This window comes from Ptychodera flava, chromosome 11 (genome assembly GCF_041260155.1).
Source record: "Ptychodera flava strain L36383 chromosome 11, AS_Pfla_20210202, whole genome shotgun sequence".
In the NCBI taxonomy this organism is placed as follows: Eukaryota; Metazoa; Hemichordata; class Enteropneusta; family Ptychoderidae; genus Ptychodera; species Ptychodera flava.
Window position 1 is genome coordinate 23,856,527 of NC_091938.1, and position 23,560 is coordinate 23,880,086.

The 23,560-nt window shown below is 37.8% G+C and overlaps 2 protein-coding genes across 2 annotated transcripts in view; both read right to left on the minus strand.

Annotated features, from left to right (window-relative positions):
* On the minus strand, positions 1-21,923 carry LOC139144431 (adhesion G protein-coupled receptor L4-like). The gene is made up of 25 exons (XM_070715132.1): positions 21,917-21,923; positions 21,103-21,348; positions 19,053-19,283; positions 18,399-18,563; positions 17,687-17,869; positions 17,041-17,151; positions 16,502-16,596; positions 15,789-15,974; positions 14,992-15,060; positions 14,462-14,582; positions 13,315-13,464; positions 11,821-11,893; positions 10,896-11,043; positions 10,711-10,760; positions 9,913-10,033; positions 9,545-9,642; positions 8,104-8,203; positions 7,168-7,295; positions 6,007-6,099; positions 4,942-5,008; positions 4,163-4,248; positions 3,358-3,484; positions 2,639-2,680; positions 1,894-2,106; positions 1-934 (listed from the first exon to the last, which is right to left on the minus strand). Exons 1-25 carry the CDS (start codon positions 21,921-21,923, stop codon positions 875-877), a joined length of 2,970 nt encoding a protein of 989 aa, XP_070571233.1. The 3' UTR covers positions 1-874.
* LOC139143868 (uncharacterized) overlaps positions 21,200-23,560 on the minus strand; it is a 17,080-nt gene continuing 14,719 nt past the window's right edge. Inside the window, exons 8-9 of the mRNA XM_070714452.1 lie at positions 22,334-22,576; positions 21,200-21,348 (exon numbers count right to left, since the gene is read on the minus strand). Coding sequence (XP_070570553.1) covers positions 22,521-22,576 — 56 coding nt within the window. The 3' untranslated portion in view covers positions 21,200-21,348; positions 22,334-22,520. The remainder of the gene's footprint in view (positions 21,349-22,333; positions 22,577-23,560) is intronic.

Consider the following 23,560-nt stretch of genomic DNA (forward strand, 5'->3'; position numbering starts at 1 on the left):
GACACTTTATTAAAGAATCAAATCTTAAAATTATATCATAGAATAGTAGTCAAGGATTCTAAATGGAAATTTTGTTTGATTTATCATGGTGAAATAAACAATTGCCCGAAGGTAACAAGTTAATAACATACCTCATGTCATATGTAATTATTCACATATAATTAAACCATTATGTGTGTTAATACTTTATAAAAGGTCAAGAAATCGCACTGTCCTCAATGGAAGGTTGCAAGACGTATGATGGCATTGCATTTGGTCTCATGCTGACATTCTGAACGTCAGCATTTATAAAGCGGAGATTTTCTGTTTTAAAAGGTTTAAAATCTCTTTGCAATGTTTGAACATGCAGCTGCTTAGGGTTAAATGACAATGGAAATGAAATATAGTAGTGTTGTTGAGTCAATTCGTAAGATCGCAGACATATTTGTTTGTTATTTCGTTGTTTGTATCGTTCCTTTTTGAACTAATCATGTACTGTCGGAGAGTTATGTATGTATGTATGTATGTATGTATGTATGATGTATGTGTTTGTATCAGTCAAAACGTGTTAAAGACTTGTTAAATAGATCGGACGGATCGCATTTCTTTTTTTCAAAAGCAAGTGGCTTATGTAAATTATGGCTATTTACATATTATAATGTGACTTGTTACAGAAATTCATTGTTACGTATAATGTCACGTATATACATGTAACCTTCCATCAACACACGTATTGTTCCCACGGGACACATTTCGCATTGCATATTTGATGCTACTGTCATGAGATCGTGTTTACTGCGGACGTAACATTTATGTACAACATATTGCGGATGGCAAACTTCATCCAGACTTTCAATCGACCGAACCGGACACATTACTTGAGTTACTGAAGCTTTTAGATTGAAAAGTCTTCCTCGATACTCGGACGGATCTTGTTATCTTGTCCTTTTGTCGCCTGAAATTGCACAACATATACCAAATAAGTCTAGCAATCGAAAAAGTAGCTTTTTCGTTTGATGAAATATATGAATGAATTTAGACGTTTTCAAAAAAAAACAAACAAACAACAAACAAAAACACACACAAACGAACGAAAAACGCGGAAACAAACAAATTAAAACATGTCTTACAGTGTAACGTGTATTTCACCGAGGCTAGGCAGGACTTAGAATTAAAGGAAGTATGGTCTTTTGCGAAACTCCATTACATAGGTAATAATTACATTTTCTATACTTTACACTTTGAGAAGCACTGTTTTGAATGTGTTATATTATGTCCACTAAAAAGAAATTTTCCCCGTTCATTGTGAAATTGCGAAATAGTACACATTGGCAGAGACAAGTACAAGTCCTTCAAACTTGAAATGACAGAGTACATTGAATTTAATTAGTGACTTTCTTGTTCCCGTAAACAAACCGCCCTTTTTCATTTGTTCTGTGTCGCGAGACTATATCGCCTGGAAAAAAAAAAACCAAACAGATTTGCAAGATCTCACACAAGGATAGTTTTAAGGTAGCTTACCACCTTACTCGGGGCATAGTATTTCAAAAACACGAAAACTGGGTTTCCCTTTAGAAGTACTACGTTAACTTAACCGAATCCGCTATACTTTCACTGATGTCTTTAAAAAATCCATCACTCATAAATTTTGTTGATTTCAAAGTGAAATTCATAGAAAGAGCAATCAGATGATATATAACACTTGGATACAGTTAAAAATTCTGACGAAGAAATTCACTTTTAAAATTACATTGTCGCAAAGGTGGTAAGCTACGATAGTTAGACATGTGTAAAGACTTTTAAAGATTTAGCAATGACAAATATTTACAAACATCAAGTAATTCAACAAGCGCATTTTGCTATCCTAAAGACAAAACTATTCTATGACAATTACAGTGTGTCTGATATACATACCATTGAAAACAGGTTAACCATCTGTTTGGATTTGATACGTTTCTTCTCTTTGATCAGTTTCTCCTCCTTATGACGCAATCGCACCATCTCATTTATCTCCTCTCTGCACTTTTTCCTGCCGTCGAAGCGCGCATGCTCTGTCTGTTTTACCTCGACCAAGGCCGCTTTGAAGTCGTCATCGCCTTCGAAATGAATCTTGATCGCTGTTACCATCTGGTAATGATAAAACAGTCCTCAATCCGAATGTGTCAAGATATCGTCATATATTCAAAGTGTGATCGTTCATTAGACTGAAAGATCCGTCGTTGAGGGCGTTTGAGGGAGCGTAAAGAGCGCCATCGAACGACGGATTTTTCAGTCTAATAGTTTATGTGAGCAACGTAATTCTTGCTTCATCACAAAGTTCAATAGACTGATCAACTGATCAATCGATAATCAATTGATCAATTAATCAACCATTCAGCTGGTAATTCTGTCAATAACACTTTACATCAGTCGAAAATCAATGAATTATCTTTATAACTAACTCAACAAGCCTTCACTAATACTTCTTTCACTTTGACACTACATGATACTAATGTCTCCTTTATCCAAACATTTTTATGGTAATATTTGCACTTTCTTGACATACAGAGTGACATACAGAGCTGAAAGATATTGGAAATATGCATATCAACGTTCTATTTAAGGGCACTGTCACGGAGAGGAAAATTTCCTTGCCGATGGAGGGTATGAATTAACTTACCTCTCTATTGGTTGCACAGGCAGATAGAAACACGACCGATGCCTGTTGATGTGGAAGACGATGATAGCAAAATGAAATATTTACGTCACTGCATGACTAAAGCTGCAAAGGGCCACCCTCTTCACGTGCGTGATAGAGGTAGTGCATGCACATCTACATAATGCCAATTACAAACAAAGACTGTTGGACAATTCAAATGTAATAACTTGAGGTTTTAAGGTGTCGAGTGGCAATAAATATTGTACCTCTCATATGGCTCTGTGACCCTAAAGGACTGGACATCAAAAATATAATGGCAAAGTAACCTTCTTCCAGAAGTGTAACCTCTCCATTTTGCCTTTGAGGTAGAATACCTCTCGGGGACAGATATGCGGACTGTCAAATTTTACAACTCTTTTCTGATCTACTACATGTGAAAGCTCATTATTTAGCTCTTTGAGTTTTGAAATTTGTCAAAGTCATAGTTTTTTTCGAAAATCAAAAATTTATTTTCCCCATAGAGTTAACACAGGGATGGCGACCATTTTGAATATCAATATCAGGCAATTTGTTTCTCTAGTACCCAACTTTGCGCGGTGACGCCTGATTGATTGAGAGTTTCATTGAGGAAAGTTTGAACAAAAGTTTTCACTGAGGAGGTGCATACTACATTACTGTCTTTAAATTCAGAAACTTTCCACACAGCTTTCATTAACTTGATATGTTTGGTATATACTCACAAATACAAATGACGAAAAGACGTGGATATACACCGTTAGGAGGTCGTCAGTTCTTGCTGTGTACAATCCAGAGATCCAACATACAGAACCAGCTAAACACATCTGCATAACAGAACGTAACTCTTCCCTGCAAGGGAAAGGCACATTTTTGAGGAAAATCATTAAAAAATTTTCAGTTGTCCAATTCTTCGCGAACCCGTTAAGCAGTATTGCAGGATATTATTTTGAATATGTGTACAACATACTTGTGTGATGGTTTCTGTACATGTACATCGTAGTTTCATATGTTGCATCATATCATAAGACACCCGAAAACTACAGATAGTAGTGACTTTATTTGCCGAGTGCAACGGTCAAAACTACATCATGATAAGACAACATGGTCTGTGAAAAGAAATTGCATAAATCGAAAACGTTATTTGCCTTATGAGTCAAGAAAGAAGGCCGATCACGACAAAATTTAACAAAATTTGGAGGTTTTTAATCGCACTTTGTAAATGTTTTATAATTGAAATGTTTCAGTTGGGGGTCATAGAGGAATACAGAGGTACGGTCTGCCACAAACCACGTTTTCGGCGTTGTTTACAGACGGTGCTGTGTGAATGTCTGTATGGGCGTTTTATGTCGCGGACGTCAAAACCTGCTGCGACACTAAATCTGAGTAGTAAGAGCTGATGACTACGGGTAATATATTTAGTTGTCTTCAGAGAAACAATTGGCGCATGCGCACATGACGAACTACGGCCTTGAATGCGACATATGAAATGTATTGGGCATACGTCGCTTTTATCATTGCAAAACTCACCAAAAGGTCTGCCATTCGAGTGGTTCATATTTTATCTTTTCTTTTGTATATATGTAGTGAGTGTAAGCCAGGCATAGTACAGATATCTGTAAGAAAATCAATAAGGCAATTTATCATCAAAAGTTGTCTATAAGTGGCTAAGCTTATGTCTGTCATGTATCCTTGATAAACAAATAAGAATTGAGCATAAGACAACAGATCAAAATCAAACATATCGGAATGTGTTAACCCCAAATTGATACTCACATGCAGGGAATTTGAACGCAAAAGCTCGTAACGCCAAACTGTTTGAAAATTTGTAAAATTTTGACGTACGTTTTTTCTCACAGTCAATATTTCTCATTCTGCGAAATTAAATAAATGAGTTGACTGCGTATTTTGAATATTTGATTTTATATTTTGTTAACGTCTGATGGGTTATCTTTAAATTGACGAAAAATTTTCCCCTCACGCTGACTTAATATCACACACACGACACCAACCCACTCACATGACAGTATGCGAGTTTTCTAACTCGAAATCTTCAGGCCAAACATATACACCTGCAAACAAGTTCCGAAAAGTAGGGTTGGCTAGGAACTTACTTACATTTGTGACATTGTTTGCCTTTCTGACTCGAGAAAAAGGGGGAAATGTTGAAGTTATTCGGTTCTATTCTCAGTAAAATTTATCGAGTTACAAGAAACTAGTACGTGTGTTTCTTGCCTTGTCACATAATGCACGACAGTTTACGAGATCACGTTGTAAAAATAGTCCCAAGTCACATTTGTAATACTTACAGCGACGAACACTGATGAAGGAACAGTGATGGTGTTGATGACGGTACTGTCCACCTGTGACCAACAACTGCAAATTAACCAAGGAGTGACTACTTAGCACAGAAAGATTGGCTAGTTTTGATGCTGAACACTTTTCACTACGTTGGTCAGTTTGTCTTTCTTCATTTTCACCCATCACAATTTGCAAAAATCTTGATTAAAGTCCCCTCATATATCTTTTTTATTTCATCCTCAAAAATATCACCTAGTCTTTGGAGAGATGTTTTGGATTCCCATTGTTAAGCCATATTGACCTTGAATATGTCACTTTTTCAATCCTAGGCATTGGATTTGGCTGATTGTTTACAGAATTTTTGTGCATGATCGCAGTGACCTTACATGACTTTAAAGTCTCCAATTATTTAGTTATTAAAATGTACACTTGTCGCCAATTTTAAAAAAAATGTACCGTGGTTACACTTCGGTAAGCATTTTTACATAAGTTGCTTTTGATCTCGAACCATCTTCTCGAATGAAAATGGAAAAAGATACAACTAAAATGGCTACTGGGGTTTTAGGGTGTTAATGCACTTGAACGGTAAAATTCGCTTGTGCATAAGAATAATAAATCAGCCGATTTTACTCCTTATACACAGTATTCACACAGTATTCAAGGCTGAACTCTTGTTGCTGAGACATTTTATAACTTATAGAAGAGGACTTGGTAAAAAAATGATCTACTTTAAAAATACGAGATTTCGAATCAGCCTATGTTCTTTACATGCTTTGCAACAAGAAATAAACAATAGCAGCCAAAATACTCTGGTAATTCAAAGATAGCAGAAGACGGACAAGGTTCCCCCTGTCTCGATAAGCCGCTAAACTGCTTGTCTTAATCTTGAAGGATTACAAACCACTTTCCTTCAAACAAAACAGTTAAAGAACCAACAGATGCCTGTCATTCTCGCTTCTACTGTCTATGATCACAGTCACAAGAGCAGTCGCGATGAATCTACTACATCGGATTCAAGAAAAATAATTTATTCACAGACTCGCACGAATCAAGGTAAAGCTAGACTAACTCACCTTACAATTTTGCTATTTAATACACCTGGTTCCATCAGAAAGAACGCCATCAACGTCAGTGGTAGAAGCCAACCACTGAGCACGTATCCGAACCTGTTCATGAAGAATTGAGAAAATCGCATTGAGGCATAGTAGTTTCCACCTGACAACATCCTGTGCAAAGGGTGTGATGTGGTCCTATTTCTATGACTACTTTTTGGTGTTCTTTGTCTTTTTCTTGTTCGGGAAATTTTCATATTGACACAAATGCATGGTTTTCGCAGAATTACAACTGTTAGCTTAAATACAAAAAAAATGTGCTGAACGGAAGTTTTTCGCTCACGGAGGTCCATGTGTAAATTTATAAGATACTAGGTAGCATGAAGTGCGAGAGAAATTAACCTGTTAGTGCGAAAAAGAGGTTTAAACGATTGTGACCCGCTTCATGATCTTCATTGAAACATGGCTTCATAAACGACGGACAAGTTGCCCACCCCGGGGGTACTCTTTATATTTTCATACGGGCCGGGGGTGTGCCTCCCGAGTTGAAAACATCTACCCATGTATGTTCCAAAAGTATGACCCATTGTTAGGGATTTGCTTGACAAATTTGGGGATTTTCACCTTTATTATGTCGCACGTGAAGGTTTTCCTAAAGCGTGGGACATTTGCTTTGTTATCGAGCCATGCTCAGGGATTTTCGGATGAAAAATCGACCCATGTTTAGAGATTTTTTCTCGAAAAAGTGACCCGTGCACCTTTCTATGCGAGTATCCCCCAGTGTTGCCATGTCTAAGCATTGCTGATAACGTACATGCAGTGTAAAGGCTAGACTTGGTTCAAGTCTGTCATTTGGGAATGTTTGAACAGTGAACGCAATGATATGTATTTTGCTTTCATGTGAAACGCGCGCGTGAGTGGAGTTGACGCGATGAGTCGGGTGAACGCTATACAGGGGAGTTTCACCCGGAATCGCAGAAACTAACTCACTATACTGCGCAGACTCAAAGGTAACGCGTTCAATCCCTGGGAAAACCTGGCCTGCGCTACCAAATTCCGAATAGGTTTGTACGAAATAGGAGAGACACAAGAGAAACTATTATAAATGATTTTATTTTTAAAAAATTCATCGACTTGAACCAAGTCAGTGTAAAGGCCTGAAAGTAAGCATATTACACTTGCCTTGCCGCTTGGCTTGTATGGATGTAGAATGCCAATCTCAACGTCACCTCAATTGACATATTCATTATCCATGCAAGGTTGATCAAGTGAGAGATCTGCAGAACTACCGCTATGGCCTTGCATTGTGCCTGGCGAGTAATCAAAATGTACATTAACGTTAGCGATTAATCTTCACGACTTGATACGATTTATCACTTGAAGTACTTAATTATCACCCTCTATGTTTTCCCCATAGGTATGGTATTTTTTCCAATTGATCATAGAAAATGAACAATGCCCATCAAGAATACCATACGTCAGTGCAAATAATTAATCGCATCGTGATGTTTTTATGATGCATGCAAGGCCACGAAGAAAAAAACCATCTGTGTTTGTGGTTAACCAACCTACCAATTTTCGTAGCCCAACGTTAATTAGTTTTCGAATTTTCAAAAGTAACGCGCTAATTCATCAATTTCCCGTCTCCTGTCTATCTTTAGTCGCAGCAGGCAAAACAGAAAATAAAACAGCCATATTTTTGCGTCGTTTTTTTGGAGACACGCAAAGGTCACACACATTTTGTCACTCGGCGTGCATATAAACAGAAACCATTAACACGATTGGAACTAATATGGGATAATTGGATGGTGAAGTAAGGTCGTTTTAACATGGCAAATGTAAGCTTATCTGCTTTTCTTTTTAAGTCACACACTTGTTTTTATAAGTTATTTGTAATATTGCAACATTAAGCTATATGGCACGAACACTTTTGAGAAATTTGAAAAATGTGAAGATCCAATTATCCCAAATTAGTTCCAATCGTGTTCGTTGCTTGTTATAGCAAAAGTACAGGAAAGTAAATTTTGGAGAGAAAATAACTGTGCTAGAATGACGTCTTGTTTTCACTTTCCTTCTTGGAAAGAGACCAATTTTACAAACACAGTAGACTGGTCATACCGTTGAGCTGTCTATCAACATGCTGGCGATGGTCAACGTTGGCATCAGTAGGAATGAAAGGGCAGATACACGGAGAAGTTGATACCTATCCGTCGTTATCCTGAAACAGTAAAGAATTCCACGTTTACTGAAGAATAATCTAAAGGCTTAAGAGTCATCCAAATGCTGTATGTGAATGCAGTGACCTAGCGCGTACGTTTGAGCACTACAAAGTCTGTTCTGTCTTGTTTAATGAAACAGTATTTTGTCAGCCTGGTCAAATTAAAAAATACCATTTTATACTCCTTCAAAGACCGTAATTTAAGCATACGAAATGTTGCGGTAAGTTAAATTTCTGAATCCTGTCTCATTATAAACGTAGTTGCAGCTCTCTTTGGATTCCTTTTCTATGTTTAAAATGGATGACTACCTTGAGACCTCAGTATGCTAGCGTCATCGTTTTGTGCATAATAAATGATGTTGTTAGTATCTTTAGCGTTTGCCGAAGACGAATCCTTGTATTCTCTGTATAAATGGATGGCAATTGTTTGTTCAACGGGTGTAGAGATTGACTGAGTTGCAGTTTATACACCTAACAAGTTTCAGTTCTGCTTCAGTTATCGGTAGTATCTGCTTGGATAGACTAGAATCCACAGACATGGTTGTCTCTACCTCACTGGCAATATCTGCCAGACTGAGATTACTTTCAAAACACGATTGATCTGCCTAACTGTCATGTGACTACCCTAGCGTTTTGGTATTTGCCTAACTTGCCATATCCGGAAAAAGGGGATGTTTACCAAACCGGCATTATCTGCACAAATGTATGTCAGTATTTGGCAATGACTAACAGCTGATGCTATAGATACCCGCTTTGATAACATTCTGTGCACACTGCAGTATCATGCTAACTGAAGGTAACGGCCCTCTACAATCATTGTCGTTCGTAAATGTTAATCTTAGTAAAAATTAAAAACGTGTTTCTTTGTTTCAGAAGTTTTGTCGTTCAACATTACGTGATTGCGAAGTACTTTTGTCTTTATTCGTCTCCATTTTGATATTCAGGAAAGGATTGTAGAGGGCTGGCGTTTTCCACAGCTTTTGCACCGTTTTTAATGGTCGCATTTTGAGACAATGATATTGTGTGATTAGTGTCATTTTTCTTCATCTTCACATCAGTATTCACTTTATACTTAATTTAGCATTTGTTTTCGATTATTTCGGTGCCTTTACCGATGACAAGCTTTTTAAATATAATGAATAAATAAATAACAAACAAGAAACAAACTAACAAGCGGATAAACAAACAAACAAACAGATAAATAAATAAATAAATAAATAAATAAATAAATAAATAAATAAATAAATAAATAAATAACAATCATCGGCATTACTTGGTATGGTATCAATGTAAGATATCAAAGGACACTGCACTACTTTTGGAAAGAGTTACTATACTCACCTTGACAATGTTACAAATATAATGGAAACGATTAACAACAGAATTGCTAATCCGTTCGCAAAGTATGCTATTGCCTTTCGAGCGGCAAGGTAAAATGGCTGTAACAAGGTAGAGACAACAGAGAAGTAAATTAGATATCTAATCACGTGCTAGATAGTAATGAATTAGAAACAAGGAGTTTTCGATTTGAGCTGTTTTCATGACAAACATAGTGCAACATTACGTCGTTAAAAAAATTATTGCTAGAACAAAAGAAAAAAATATACGTGGTAATTTTTAAGAATAGAGTTGTGCAAAAATGTGGCATATAGAGGGCGCAAATTGCTTTGTTCCATTTGCCTCCATGGGTCATAGTAAACATAACTCACCACAGGTTCTTTTCCCATTGTCGTGACAACGCCGTAATTTCCCGGCTCATCACAGCTGCACGTGGTGATTTGTTCGAATAGGTCTGTCGACAACAGCTTGCATGCCTCCGTGTCCCAGATGCTGTAGGCAGCAGAGAGAGCAAAAGAAATGATATAGCTTGCGGCGGTAAACAACCCGTGATTAGTGCAGTGTTTTTGTACCTTACTCAATCAGCTCGCAGTGAGAAATGTACGAAATTACAGCAGTTGTGATATCGTCTATTTTCAGACTCTAAATATCAAGAAAAATTTGAATTGGGAATGTACTAACGAAAAATACAGAACCAATGTAAATAAAATATATCGCAAAAATAACCTCTGAGTAAGAAAGATTTTTGATTTTGATAAATTGCTTATGCTTGAATTTGTATCAAAGAAATTTGACCCGGTGGAATTACAAGTGTTAGATGTATTTCCTTGTGATGTATCTCAAAATCTACGTCGGGAATACTTAATTTCCTCATAATTTTTACCCTCTTCTACCCACAAAGTCAGCATGTACAAGATAATACTTTTGATTTTGGAAAGTCTTCCAAAGTCATCTTTTCATTTCGTGGCGTCCCCCCCCCTCATATGAATAGAAGAGTCCATTATATGCTCGTGTATGCTAGTCAATGATTGATGAAAAAAGGCAAATGACAAAATTACTTTAGGTCTATTAAGGATGATTAAACTCTATCTCAATGAACATACTGTCACCAGTCAACTGATAGGGCAAGGGCGATTTATTGTTCAATTACTAATTTGAAAATTACCTACCTTTTTTCATTGTCATACACCATCCGTACACACTTTGGACTGTACCCTTCCTATAAATAAAACAAATGAAAAGTAAGTCACCAATTTCAATAAATTACTCACCATCGGAAAGGAACACATCAGTGGTTGGAAAACGTATTGACCATAAACACGAAAAATTGAAAGGGAATAGCTTTAAAACGCACCTCTTTATGATGTATCTTCAAGTGCATCATGGGAAGTTTCACAGTGGACCCAGAATCTGAATACAGTGTCACTGATATCACAGGCGAGTTCACTTTTTCGATTCTTTTTATTGCAGTGATGGTGTCCACCCATTTTCGCTCGTCATTTCTGTTAATATGAGAAGGTAAATAGGCTTACCTACTTTTGCATGAAATAGGCTGGCTCTAAGGTCGAAGTGGGTAGTACAAGTTTGCAGTGTTTACCAAATGTTTGATATTCTTGGAATGGAAAAAAAATAAAAGACCAATGGCATTTCCTAAACAACTTGTCCATATAGGTGACTGAATAAGGATATAATTTCGACGAGCTCGCTGCACTAAAAGGGTGTACACGATATAAACATTCTGAAGTGACCAATGTACCTTAAAGGTAGAACGCGCCTCGGGGACACAAATTTGGACTCTCAAACTTTTACAATTGCTTTCTGATATACCCCTTGTGGGAGTTCATTTTAAAGCTCTCGGTGTAAGGAAACTTTTCAACGGCTTAATTTTTCGAAATTAAAAAATTTTATTTTTTCCATAGAGTGAACACTGGGACGCGGACATTTTGAATTTTAAATATGGTAAACCTTGAGTTATTTGTTCTTTCCCTAATACCGGGTGACCCCCGGTTTTTATTCTTGATTTTGAAAGAACATGGTTGAAAGATTCCTCAAGGGAAGTTTGAGCAAAAGTTTAAGTCTTTCACTTTCGGGGCGCGAAGTACCTTCAACAGTGTCGCGTCAGGCATCATTGTGCGACGAGATACTGTACGGAGATTCAAAATTTATCAATTTTCTCTGTAGGCCGTATATTTACTCAATTTTGTTTGAGCTGTTCGCAATAAATTAACCGTAACTTTCTTATCTGCGAAATTTTGTCTATACTAAGTATTCATTCGTACTCTGGTTGTCCATCTCCAACTGGTAAAACGTCTCCCAAGTTGTGGTAAACATATATAATCACGATTGAGGCATCTGGAATAAAACAAAATCTGTGTTTTATTCGTAAGTATATGCGCGTGTCTCCGGCAAATAAAACAATAAGAGAGAAATTTGAGACATTATGGCAAAAACTAAAGCAAGAACTTAAAAAAGATAGTTACCGTTTTCGTAAGACCTATGTTTGCCTAGCGCTTTTTTCCAAACGAGCTAAACAGCGTACGCCCTAGACTCTCCACAGTCGCTGTGCCTTGTTTTGTGCGCGTCCACGATGGGCCTGCATTCGAAGACTACGCTGTGCAGCTGTGAGCACGCGCTGCCAGACACAGCGACTGTCCGTTTTTGCAAGGGCGTGAATATTCATAAGGGTAGTGACCTCAAAAGAAACACCTATCTAACTGGGCGGAGAGAATATATACTAGTAGCCGGTAGACCTATATACGTGGTATGTTTTTATTTTTCATTTTTCATTTTATTTGGCTATGCTACTTGTCATTTTTGTTTTGATTAACGGATGTGTGGAGTTCTATAAAGTACCCGGATCAGGCAGAAATCCGACCGGTCGCTTGCAAGAACGTCCAGACCCTGGGATTCGCGTCGCGTCTCTGAAGGGCGCGCGTGTTCCAACAGGGGAGAACGCGAATCGCAGGGTCTCTGCCAGACTACGTACGCCCATGCCCGCGCATTTTCGGTAACTACGTTGAACAAAGAACACTAAATCGCAAACCCCCAATTCTGTAAAGGTCACAGCACACAGTAATATATCTTCAAAAAGACACGACCGAGACAATTTTGCGATAGAAATCAATAAAAAAAAAAATCGTATTTCGCTGACGGTTGTTTTATATAGGGCGCCATAAGCTTATAAGTTCGCGATTTACACTCAGCGTCCGCCGCCAAGGTCTCATTGCTATGTTTATCTGTATATATGTAGCAAAAAACAGAACTTGCAACATTGAATGATTTTTAGGGCTTGCAATATGCACAAGATGTGTCACTAATGTCAATTTCGGTGTTGGTCTTTTGTAGGTGATAGATTCATCTGAAAAAAGATGTCTACGGACGAATGTTCAATAAAATGTACATGTCTTCCGATATTAATACATCATTCGAGAAACTGTACTCGCTAAATGCAGAGAAAGTTGCTATCAGCTTCGACAATCTTGGTCAAACGTATATACGGGAATTACGAATGCAGTTCAAGTGAATTTGATTCCAGACGTGCTAGGCAATATGATGTGAGGACTATTAATTATAAAATTGTAGTTAGAAAAGGTGGAGAAATGCAGGCATTTATTGAAATCTTTAAAAAAACACCTGAGAGCTTTTTGCGTCTCTTGTTTGAATGACAGCTCAAATACTTTTTCCACATAAACATAATTTTTAACAAAAATGATTCGCCTAAAAGGGCACAATAACAAACTTGAACAGTCAGACAGTTATCGTAAACTACTCACTGGTGTCATTTTTTGGCAACCACGGAGGCAACACGGCCTCACTTACATCCAAGTCGTCTGCATCTCGCTTTACGCGGGAACTCTCATGGTGGTCTACATTTAAAGTCGTCATCTTCTTCCCGCCATTGGTCAAAGAGTAAGCTTGATATTCTGTAATAGTAAAATAATCGTTGTCAACATAATTGCAAAACTGAAAGAGTTCATTTCTCTTTCGTTTGCAATATTCAAAATATGAAATAGTTTACCCGAAACTTGGTTTTCTATCTAACATCGAGATTTTAACTGAAGACCGAATATTTTCATTAAATTTTGTATCTTATTACTATTTTTCTTGGTATGCTTTTATACTTATGGTCTACTTACTGAAAATAAATACATTCTATATTTGGTTAATTGTCATGACAAACAAGAATATTTATCTTACTACCATTTAATCAGGTACAAGTAATGTAACTCTCGATGTTAACGGCTCATTTCGCATTTACATTTGAATACCCAAACCTGTTTTCAAGTGTTGGTGGAGTCAATCTTAGTCTCTCTACATGATGCAAACCTACTGGTTCCACTATAGTTCTTGTATTATACAACCTTCGAAGTCGATTATGGTTTGAAATGGCATGTTCTTAAATTATCTCACCCTCCCCTTTTGCGTGAATCTTGTGAAATCGAATTTAAAAATCTAGTAAGAAGTTTTGCCCTTTGACTTCTTACTGAATTTTAAGTTCCAAAAATTGACCATCACTGGCACCCTGGTAATCCGAGCTAGGGAGTACAAATGCGTTGCAAACCCTGTGAGCGCACGGAGTGGCCAAGGGAACTAGCTCACCTATCTTCTTGTAAACTCCCTAAATTAGTAGGACAGCACACTCAACTCTGTTATGGTCTTTAGACGTCGTGTTCATATGGTCTCACCCTAGAACCATCGTTACTCCTCACTTTCGCACGATGCGACGCATAACTTCAGGGTCAAATAGGGACATGTAAACATAAAAAAAACACTCACAAATATCACAAAAAAAGATGCCACTTCAAAACCTTTGAGACTTTTTGAGAATTTATGGAAAGGGGCTCAATTTATCATCAGCTGCGTAACTTCAAAAGACTCGACAATGGCAGGCGACAGTGTTATTTTACGACATAAACGTACCTATATTAGGATAGGATAAGTGGATTGTTGTGTTGACGCCTCTGATGAAATCAGCTGCATAGAAATTAAATCTTTCCAGTTCCTCGAAAACCGATGAAGAACCCATGTTTACCCCTAAATTCTGTCAAAGAAAACACAGAGGAGATATGAGCGCATAACGGTATATGAGAGAATACTCGGCCTATCGGAAAAGAAAACAAAGAAATATGATTGCTCAGTCGTTGTTTGCGTTATGCAAAACACGGAATAATCGAGTGACGTAATCAAATGAGACACGTTTGTGACTGAGAAAACGAAGCGGAAGTGTTTATCATCAGAAAAAGTCAATTTGATACAATGTAGCAACCTTATGAGGTAAGTTTCAATCGCAAATAAGATGTGGTTATTTTTATATGGCAAATGGGAAATTGTCCTTTAGCACAGATAAAGATACCTATATATATTAAGTCGTAATTTGAATGTAACCCAGTTTGCCGAAAGAAGCCATGACAGGAATTTAGCAAGCAATCACAAAGGTTTTGTTGTTTCACCTCATGTATATTCTGCCACTGCTTTTCGTTGTTCATGTCCAACAAGAAATTCACCATTCTTACAAAGTTCTGTAGATGGAAAAAGGAAAGTAAGCGCACAACAATCTTTACTCCATGGCATTGTTGAACATCTGTTTATGTAAATATCCTCTCATTGAATAATTTCTAAAGGAAACATATACACAATTGGTGTCGGATAAACCCAATACGAGGGCTTTGTTGCCTGTTTATCTTACAATTGCCTGTTTACCATCTATTTTTGCCAACTTAGTATTTTCAAGACTTGATAAAACTTTAAGTTATTAATCTAGCTTAGTATGGCAATTGATCATGGAGTTGTGGCTTCCAGTGGTTTTTAAAGCAATCAACATTGCCCAACATTTTATGCCTCCTACTAAAATATGAATATTTAAATTAATACCAGATATATCAGGATATGTAGGGCTTTATGATCGTACCAAACAGGTTTATCGCCTCACAATATAACAACACAAAGCCCCGGAATTGAGTGTTCTAATTGGTCAATTTCCACATTATAAGTTTCAATGAAAACTAAATTATATATAGGACCATACAATTTGTACCAAAAATCTTGACTATTAATCAACGCAAGTCACAGAATTGCCAATAGTTGATTAACAACGATCGAAGTGGTCGAGGACATGAAATGCGCGGGAAGCTAGAAATCAGGATGCATTGTCAAACTTTAACTACGACAGGATTGTTTCATGTTGATGGTGGTGAAAATTGATAGCAAGATCCTTCACGAACATTAAGATAACTTGTTTGTTACTTACCCAAGAGAAAGAGATCTTACTGCTAATATCGCCTGGCAGAGAAAACGGATAGCGATGGAGGATGGTATTGAGAAATTTCGTGCCAATCAGGAGATCCCCGCCAAGAGTCTTGTTACGCATTGATAACAGTTCCTCGGTCTCGTCGACAAGCTCCAATGCCTCGTCAGTGCTGTTCACCTCTTTCGCCTGCACATTTGAAGGTATGACACTTTATATGAATAAGCAGTGGTGAAGCTATTGCAATTACTTACCGAATGTGGTGATAATCACATATTCAGGACGAGGGTTATTATAATAACATGTACAAAATGACTGTGCCTTCACCCAAAATCAAACAACACATACGAGCAGCTTTGAACGTTTTTATACGTCATGTTTGGCAAAAAAGTGTAGACCAAGCTTTTCTAACAAGAACGTATCCCAAAGTAATATGAGGCAGAAATATTCATGCATCTTTGTTATGTACATTCACCCGCGGTAAAGTCTTAGGCTCCAAGGTTTTGTTATGCAAATATTTCTTAGATTGTGACGGCGTAATATGTACCTAACGGTATATTGTATGTTTGGTGCCTGTGATCAAACGATAAAAGTACGAGAGAGGAACGCCACACATTCGGAAACAAAACATGCAAGTGGGGTTAATGCTGGAACGAATATATTTTGTCTTTGAAAATTCCAGTGAAGTATCTTATATTTGTATTTGTATTGGCCACCTTCTCTAGAGCTTCTCCAAGAATTTCTGATGTGCAGAAAGTCGTATCAGGGTCTTCCCATGTACCGGAAACACTGCATGTTCGACGGATGTCTCCTGCAAGCATTGGGTCGAAACACAAGGTTTTACAAATACAGATAAATAATGGCATGCTGTTTTGTGGGTACACCGGTCAATCTGATACCTGCTAAGTGGAGATAAACATACTATACAATTGGTTCCCCGAGATATTGTCGATTTTGTAGTCATTTTAGACTGTACAACGTTGCCTCAAAATCAGTAACTAAGGATGAATAATGGGGTAAATTTAAGAACAAAGTAAGAAACGTTATCTTGTAACTACCCGACATATAGCTGTACCTTATTTCCAAACCGCCCTATAAGATATGTGTGTATGTACATGTATGATGCTTGCATGGACAATTGATTGATGACCTATATACATTTGCATACATATAGATAAATATACACATGTACAGTACTGTCATATACCATACGAAGTATATATATCCACAATGGTATTATTGTAGCTGCCCTCACCATATTGTCCGGACGGACATTTCATCCAGGCGGTGAAACAGTTTGCAGGCGTCGCAGCCCATGTGATACCATTGCTATCAGTCTCAGCCGCACACATCAACACATTGTCGCCTGGGAGACATGGACGCGGAAAAAGAGATTGAGTGATAACCTTAATTACACTTCATTGAAAAATTGACAAATAGACAAACAGACAGACAGACAGACAGACGGATAGATAGATAGATAGATAGATAGATAGATAGATAGATAGATAGATAGATAGATAGATAGATAGATAGATAGATAGATAGATAGATCTATGTATCGATCGACCGATGGATGGATAGACAGACAGGTAGACAGATACAAAGATAGATAAACAGAGGCTACGATGGAAGGTACTAAAATTTGTTGTTGTTTGGTTGGTATATAGTAGATAGGTAGGTTGTAAGTGGGAATATTTTATCCATGTGTAAGCTGATGCAGGGCCAAAACTTTGTTAGTTCAATATACCCATTCATCCAAACTGATCTCAATCGCTGTTTGTTAGCGAATTCCATTTGAAACTGTCTCTATATTTGTACAAAGTGAACAATCAATGCCCGTAGGCCAGATGTTAGGCTTTAAACCTGGGCATTGATTCTACAAAGATATAGATAATTACCACACTCTGGATCGACTTCTTCACCCTTGACAATGGGAACACATCTTTCGCCGCGTCGAGTATCCCTGTGATAACCCGACCTACACACGCACGTATAGGAGCCCATCGGCTCGTTCAGGCAGATTTCATTTTCTTCCTGGAAATTACATTCGTTGAGTCCATCTTCCGCACATTCGTTTGCATCTGAAGTTGACACGAAAATTACACAATGTACCGTCAGAATAGCATATGACTGTGTCCTTCATTTTGCGCACGATATTTGAAATAGTGCTATAACCCACCGTGACCCTAAATGCGTCAGTTTCATTTGTGGACATGGCTGAATCGAAACAAAGCAAAACGCAACAGAACAAAGGCAAAACGTTAAAAACTTTTGCCTTTTTCCTTCCGATATGTTGAAAACTTTTCTTATGCGTACCAATATATCAAAAGTGTCGTAGTTTACTCCTGAAACCCTTTTGAAAACCTGCCCAGCACGCAAATTCAGAGTAAGAGAAGTCTGTATGTGTGTAACATGCGTACTTATTGGGAAGGGAATTATATGGTCTACAACTTAACTAGTATCAAGTATTTGGCACAAATGAACCCTTAGTGTTGAATGGCCAAACATTGGCTATATTTATGACTGTTTATCCAAAATAAAAAAAAAATGCAATTATCTTTACATTTCGACGCAACAGTTGTTCTCATGAAAGAGAGTATTAAGACGTACCAGTGCACTCCGGCATAGCACCAGACAAGGCGCCATCAGTACACGAGAGCCGTGTATCATCTGATATCATCCAGCCATCATGGCAAGACACGTGTCCATAGTGTCCATGAGGCAAGTAAATTGCCGGCTGTACAGTGACATCCGGTCTTAGCAGTAGGCACGGTGCTGTTAGAGGGAGAGAATGTAGATGCTGCTTGGTGTATACGGTGCCATTATGATGCAATGCGTTCATCGAAACCTTTCCTACATAATAATAAGACTATAGTACCTCAAGTGACTTAAAAAAGGGAAAAAAACCCAAACTTTTCAGCAGCTACTGAATTTCAAAAAGGTTTTGACATGTGTGTACACATACTAAGCGACAATTGATTGATTGTGCGAAGGTTAGAACTACCTGAAACTATAAACAGAGACTGTGCTTTGGTTCAGAAAAGCTGTTTCCAAATTGTGCTTGTAACCTTTGCTTGAATATTTACGCACACTACGGTCTCATAGTTCATCGCAAATTGGAAGATATTTGTCTTTTTGCATTTATTTTGTGAAGCATTTGAGTGGTCGCTTCATACCAGATTAGGTATGCAGAGCACTATCTCTATGACACTTAATTAAAAGAGCAAAAATTGTAAATAAAAGAATAGACGAGATGAAACGAACCTAACGCATTGACGAGGAAAGAACAATGCCCTATGACTGATGATGTTCCGTATGAAAACTCATAGGAGACTTCAGTTTGGCCCCGGGGGAACGCATCTCCCGGATTGAAAGAAGACTCTACAATCAAACCATCGATGCTAGGCGGTATCCATGTAACGGACACGAATGAGGTGTTATCGGGTGGCATCTGTATTGTCATGTCATCTGGGCAGAGTGACTCCATTGAAGCGCCTGATAATTAAGATATTGAAAAATGGTAACTTTGATCATTTTAAATCGTTCTTGGAAGTTCATGATAGTGTTAATGTTACACACATGGAAGGGATATGTGTGATCCGACGGCAATAACGAGCTTCAATTTCGATAAGTGGACACCAGCTTTATCGAGTGCACGACCTTACATTTTCACGTCATTCAAATGCAAACTTCCACCTTTGCATCGTGTTCAACGACTCAATGTACAATCGCTGCGATAAATGCGATGATAGCGTTAGCAGTTGCATCCGTAATGTCATGTGCTACTGCAATATCTTGTTTTCCTTTTTTCCAAATGAAGAGAAGAAATTAAAAACATCCAATTCTCAATTTTTTCTTGCTTGTAAATTTAATTCAATATTTGTGATGACGTTGTGTTTGAAATAGTATGTATTCGGTTGTCAAACAAAACTTTTCGTTATGCATTCACACGTAGGTTACGGCATTATACATGATTACAACTGCATATTATAAGCACATATACGAATAAGCATGGAGGTTTCACTGTCAATTTTGTTGCATTTAATCATATACAAAAGAGTGAAAAACGTTCCAATCTTAATGACGTATTGTATAAAAATACCAAACATATTGTAAACAAAGCATTGCAGACCGTTTTACGTTAGCCGATAAACGATTCACAGATATCGTCAAAATGTACATTTTTGCATATTGGCAGTCACAGAAAAGACAGCCTGTGGACTTGGCAAAAATCAATCAATCAATTAATCAACTATCATCTATCAACCTACCCACCTACATAGTATTACTATCAATCAATCAATCAATCAATCAATCAATCAATCAATCAATCAATCAATCAATCAATCAATCAATCAATCAATCAATCAATCAATCAATCAATCAATCAATGAGTCAGTAAGTGTATCTATCTATCTATCTATCTATCTATCTATCTATCTATCTATCTATCTATCTATCTATCTTCCTTTCTTTTTGCTTTCCCGTTTACTAATCCTATGACACATCACCCTCTCTGCCAACCGTATTTGTAGATGTCAAATAATTTATCTATTTTTCTGTCTACACGGCATCCTACACATTATGTATAGGATAAAGCCCGAGTACGAGGGATCTTCTGGTATATAAAGTCCAACCCAACGATAAAATGTCGAGGCCGCAGGCCGAGACATTTTATCGTAGGGTTGGACTTTATATACCAGAAGAGCCCGAGTACGAGGATTTTATCCGACTTAAAAACTATCGCCCCTAACTGATATATTTTCGTTTTCAATGTGTTTACGTCAACCGTCCCCTTTGTCAATGTAACATGTTTAGGATATGAATTAAAACTTTTATTTGTGAAATAGCCTTCCAATGTAATGGAACATCCTATAAATGCCCTAGGGCACATTATATAAATGCCCTAGGGCACAGCAGATTTTGTGTTGCAGCTAGTTTCCGCTGTGTTACCAAATTTGAATATTAAAACGTACCAGATGTCTACAGAATATGACATGTTCACTTTTGATTGGACAGTACTTTACTACTGCGCTGTCATTCGTTTCTGGAATTTGGTGACCAAGGCTTTACGAGTAAATAAAACACCCTGAATTGAGCACTCTGATTGGTCAATCAACAGTAGATAGTTTTTAACTTTCTTTCCAACAGTGTCCGTGTGTGCGTATGTGTGTGTGTAACTGCCCGCCCTCCTGCCCGTCTGTTTGTTTGTCTGCTTATCTGTCTATTGGTCCATATCTGTCTGACTATATCTACATCACGGGCCGTTCAATATTTCATTATTTATATAAGATATTTTCTGTTTAATACATACCACTGTAGATGACGACACTGAAAGTACACATTGCCTCATTGAATGCACCATCAGTGAATGTGCACTGGACGTCGGTGGTACCAGTCTGGAACATCTCCTCTGCACGGGGAAAGCACTTTATATTCACGTTCTCCTCGTCCACGTTGTCTGTTGCCCACACCGAATACGACGACACAGTGCCAAAATCTTCGTCAGGAAGAGTGACATTTGCTATGTCGGAGCAATTAAAGCTTGGGGGTTCCGCATCTGTTTATAACAGGAAAAACACAATCGAAAAAGTCACTGGATGGATCACAGACAAATATAGAAACAGACTAGCAACGCGGCATGCCTTTTGTTCCATGGTCGTCTAGATAGACTATTGCCTTTTCATATTGAAATGGGCTTCAAAGGTGTTAAACTTTTTGGAGACTTTGTTTGTGGTTGATAATTGCACGAGATTATGCGAAAAATACGACGAGATGGCATCGTGCTGCCAGTCGCGTAGCAACCATAGTTACTTTGTGAGCTCTCAGGGCAGAAACACTGCTTCACGCCAATCTAAACATAACACGCCAACAGTTTCATAAACATGTCCTTCCTTGACAAACGTGTAAAAGACGGTATGACTGACCGTAAACCATTGAGTAAAACCAGACAGTATCGATAAAAGACTTTCAAATTTGGTTCAAACACACTCATTATATATTCATAAAAATATGAGAGGAATTTTTAAAACGGTAAAACTCAATTTCCTGAAGCTCAAAACACTCCCGTTTTCGCCGGCACGCCTATTCCGCTCAGCACCACACGACAACAACAACACAAACTTTGCCTAACATACTTTCGCTTAACAATTTTGGAAAATAACCGCTTCACGCCTTGAACAATACCCGTTGCTAGTCTGTTTCTATATTTGTCTGTGGATGGATGAATACCATAGGTATACACCTTTCAGTGATACTGCAGCTGATAAGTTAGGATCTAAACGAGGCGTTAGGAAATATGGACTTCAGCATTCATATTAAAGAAATTATGCATTCATCCTATAGGACTATACATAATGGGCATATTTACTGCTTGTATTGCTCCAAAAAGGCGAACTTCAGAGCTGTAGGTCAGTCTATGTACTCTGTAACCGAGAAGGAATGCAATGGGAGACAGCCTACAATATTACCTGGAACAGTGCATATTCATATGTTTTCTATGGTGACATTCTCACTATGGTGTCTTGTATATGTCGTCTACTCACCTACGATGGTCACAGTGAAATCGCACGTAGAGTTGTTGCCAGAACTGTCGAAAAAGATACACTTCACCTCAGACAGGCCAAACGGGAAAGTGCTACTTAGACTGGGCGTGCACGTGATCTCGACATCACTTTTATCGACGTTGTCCGTCGCTGACACGGTATTTGGTGACAGCACACCGAGGTTGGATCATTGCAGGGTCGGCTCTTCGACGTCGGGACAAGAACCGATGGGAGATTCTTCATCTGAAAAGAAGAGACTGAGCATTGTCTACAATGAACACGATTCGAACTTATTTGGGATAATTGGATGTGAAGTAAGGTGGATTTAATATGCAAATGTAATCTCATCTGCTTTTCTTTTTACATTAAACAATTGTTTTTATGAGTAATTTGCAATATTGCAACATTCAGCTATAGAGCACCTCACACTTTTGAGAAATTTGAAAAATAGGAAAATCCAATTATCCCAAATTAGTTCCAATCGTGTTAATGTGATTTCCATAAAATCATTTGCGAGAAAGCCAGAAGCTACATGTTATAGTGTCTGTCTGTCTGTTATAGTGTTATAGTCTGGCCTGTGCTAAAAAGAATGTTTATTTGCCAATATTTTGTGAACGACAAGCAAGAGGAGGGGAGCATGTCAAGTATGTTCACAGGCATGCTCGATATTTGGGGTTTACAGCTTCCACCTAGAGGGACAGAAGCGCCGTTTTCTGTATTTCTTATGTAAACAATTTCACATTTTGCCCTTACGCTAAAATGTATAGCACCAATACACACATTTCTGATAGATACGAAAAATCTCATTCAAGATTTTACCAATTCCGTCTGTAATGGCGGTTACAAGGAAAACTTGGTTCACAACACATCTCGTTGTAAAGCCTATCGGTTGCGTTTATCGATAGCTTTTTTGTGATATTTTTACTTAAGGCAGTATGTGCCTCAAAAGCGAAAGACATCAACTTTTGCTCAAACTCTCCTAGATGAAACTGTCAACCATTTCCTAACTAAATCAAGTGCAAAGTTTGGTACCAGAGAAACGAATCACCTAATATTTACTAAAAATGGCCGCCATTCCTGTGTTTACTCCATGTGAAAAATAAAAATTTTCAATTTTTGGAGAACGAAGGCGAAGTGAAATTTTTACTCCAAGAGCTCTAAAATGAGTTCCCAGAAATGGTAGATCAGAAAAATATTGAAAAAAATGAGAATTCAAACATACGACCC

Excerpts from the sequence above, each read along its gene's own strand:
- LOC139144431 (XM_070715132.1), bottom strand. Across the intron at positions 11,044-11,820 it reads GTTGGAGATGGACAACCAGA|AAATGACGAGCGAAAATGGG; the intron begins GTACGAATGAAT and ends TCATATTAACAG. Across the intron at positions 10,761-10,895 it reads TGAAGATACATCATAAAGAG|GAAGGGTACAGTCCAAAGTG; the intron begins GTGCGTTTTAAA and ends TTTTATTTATAG.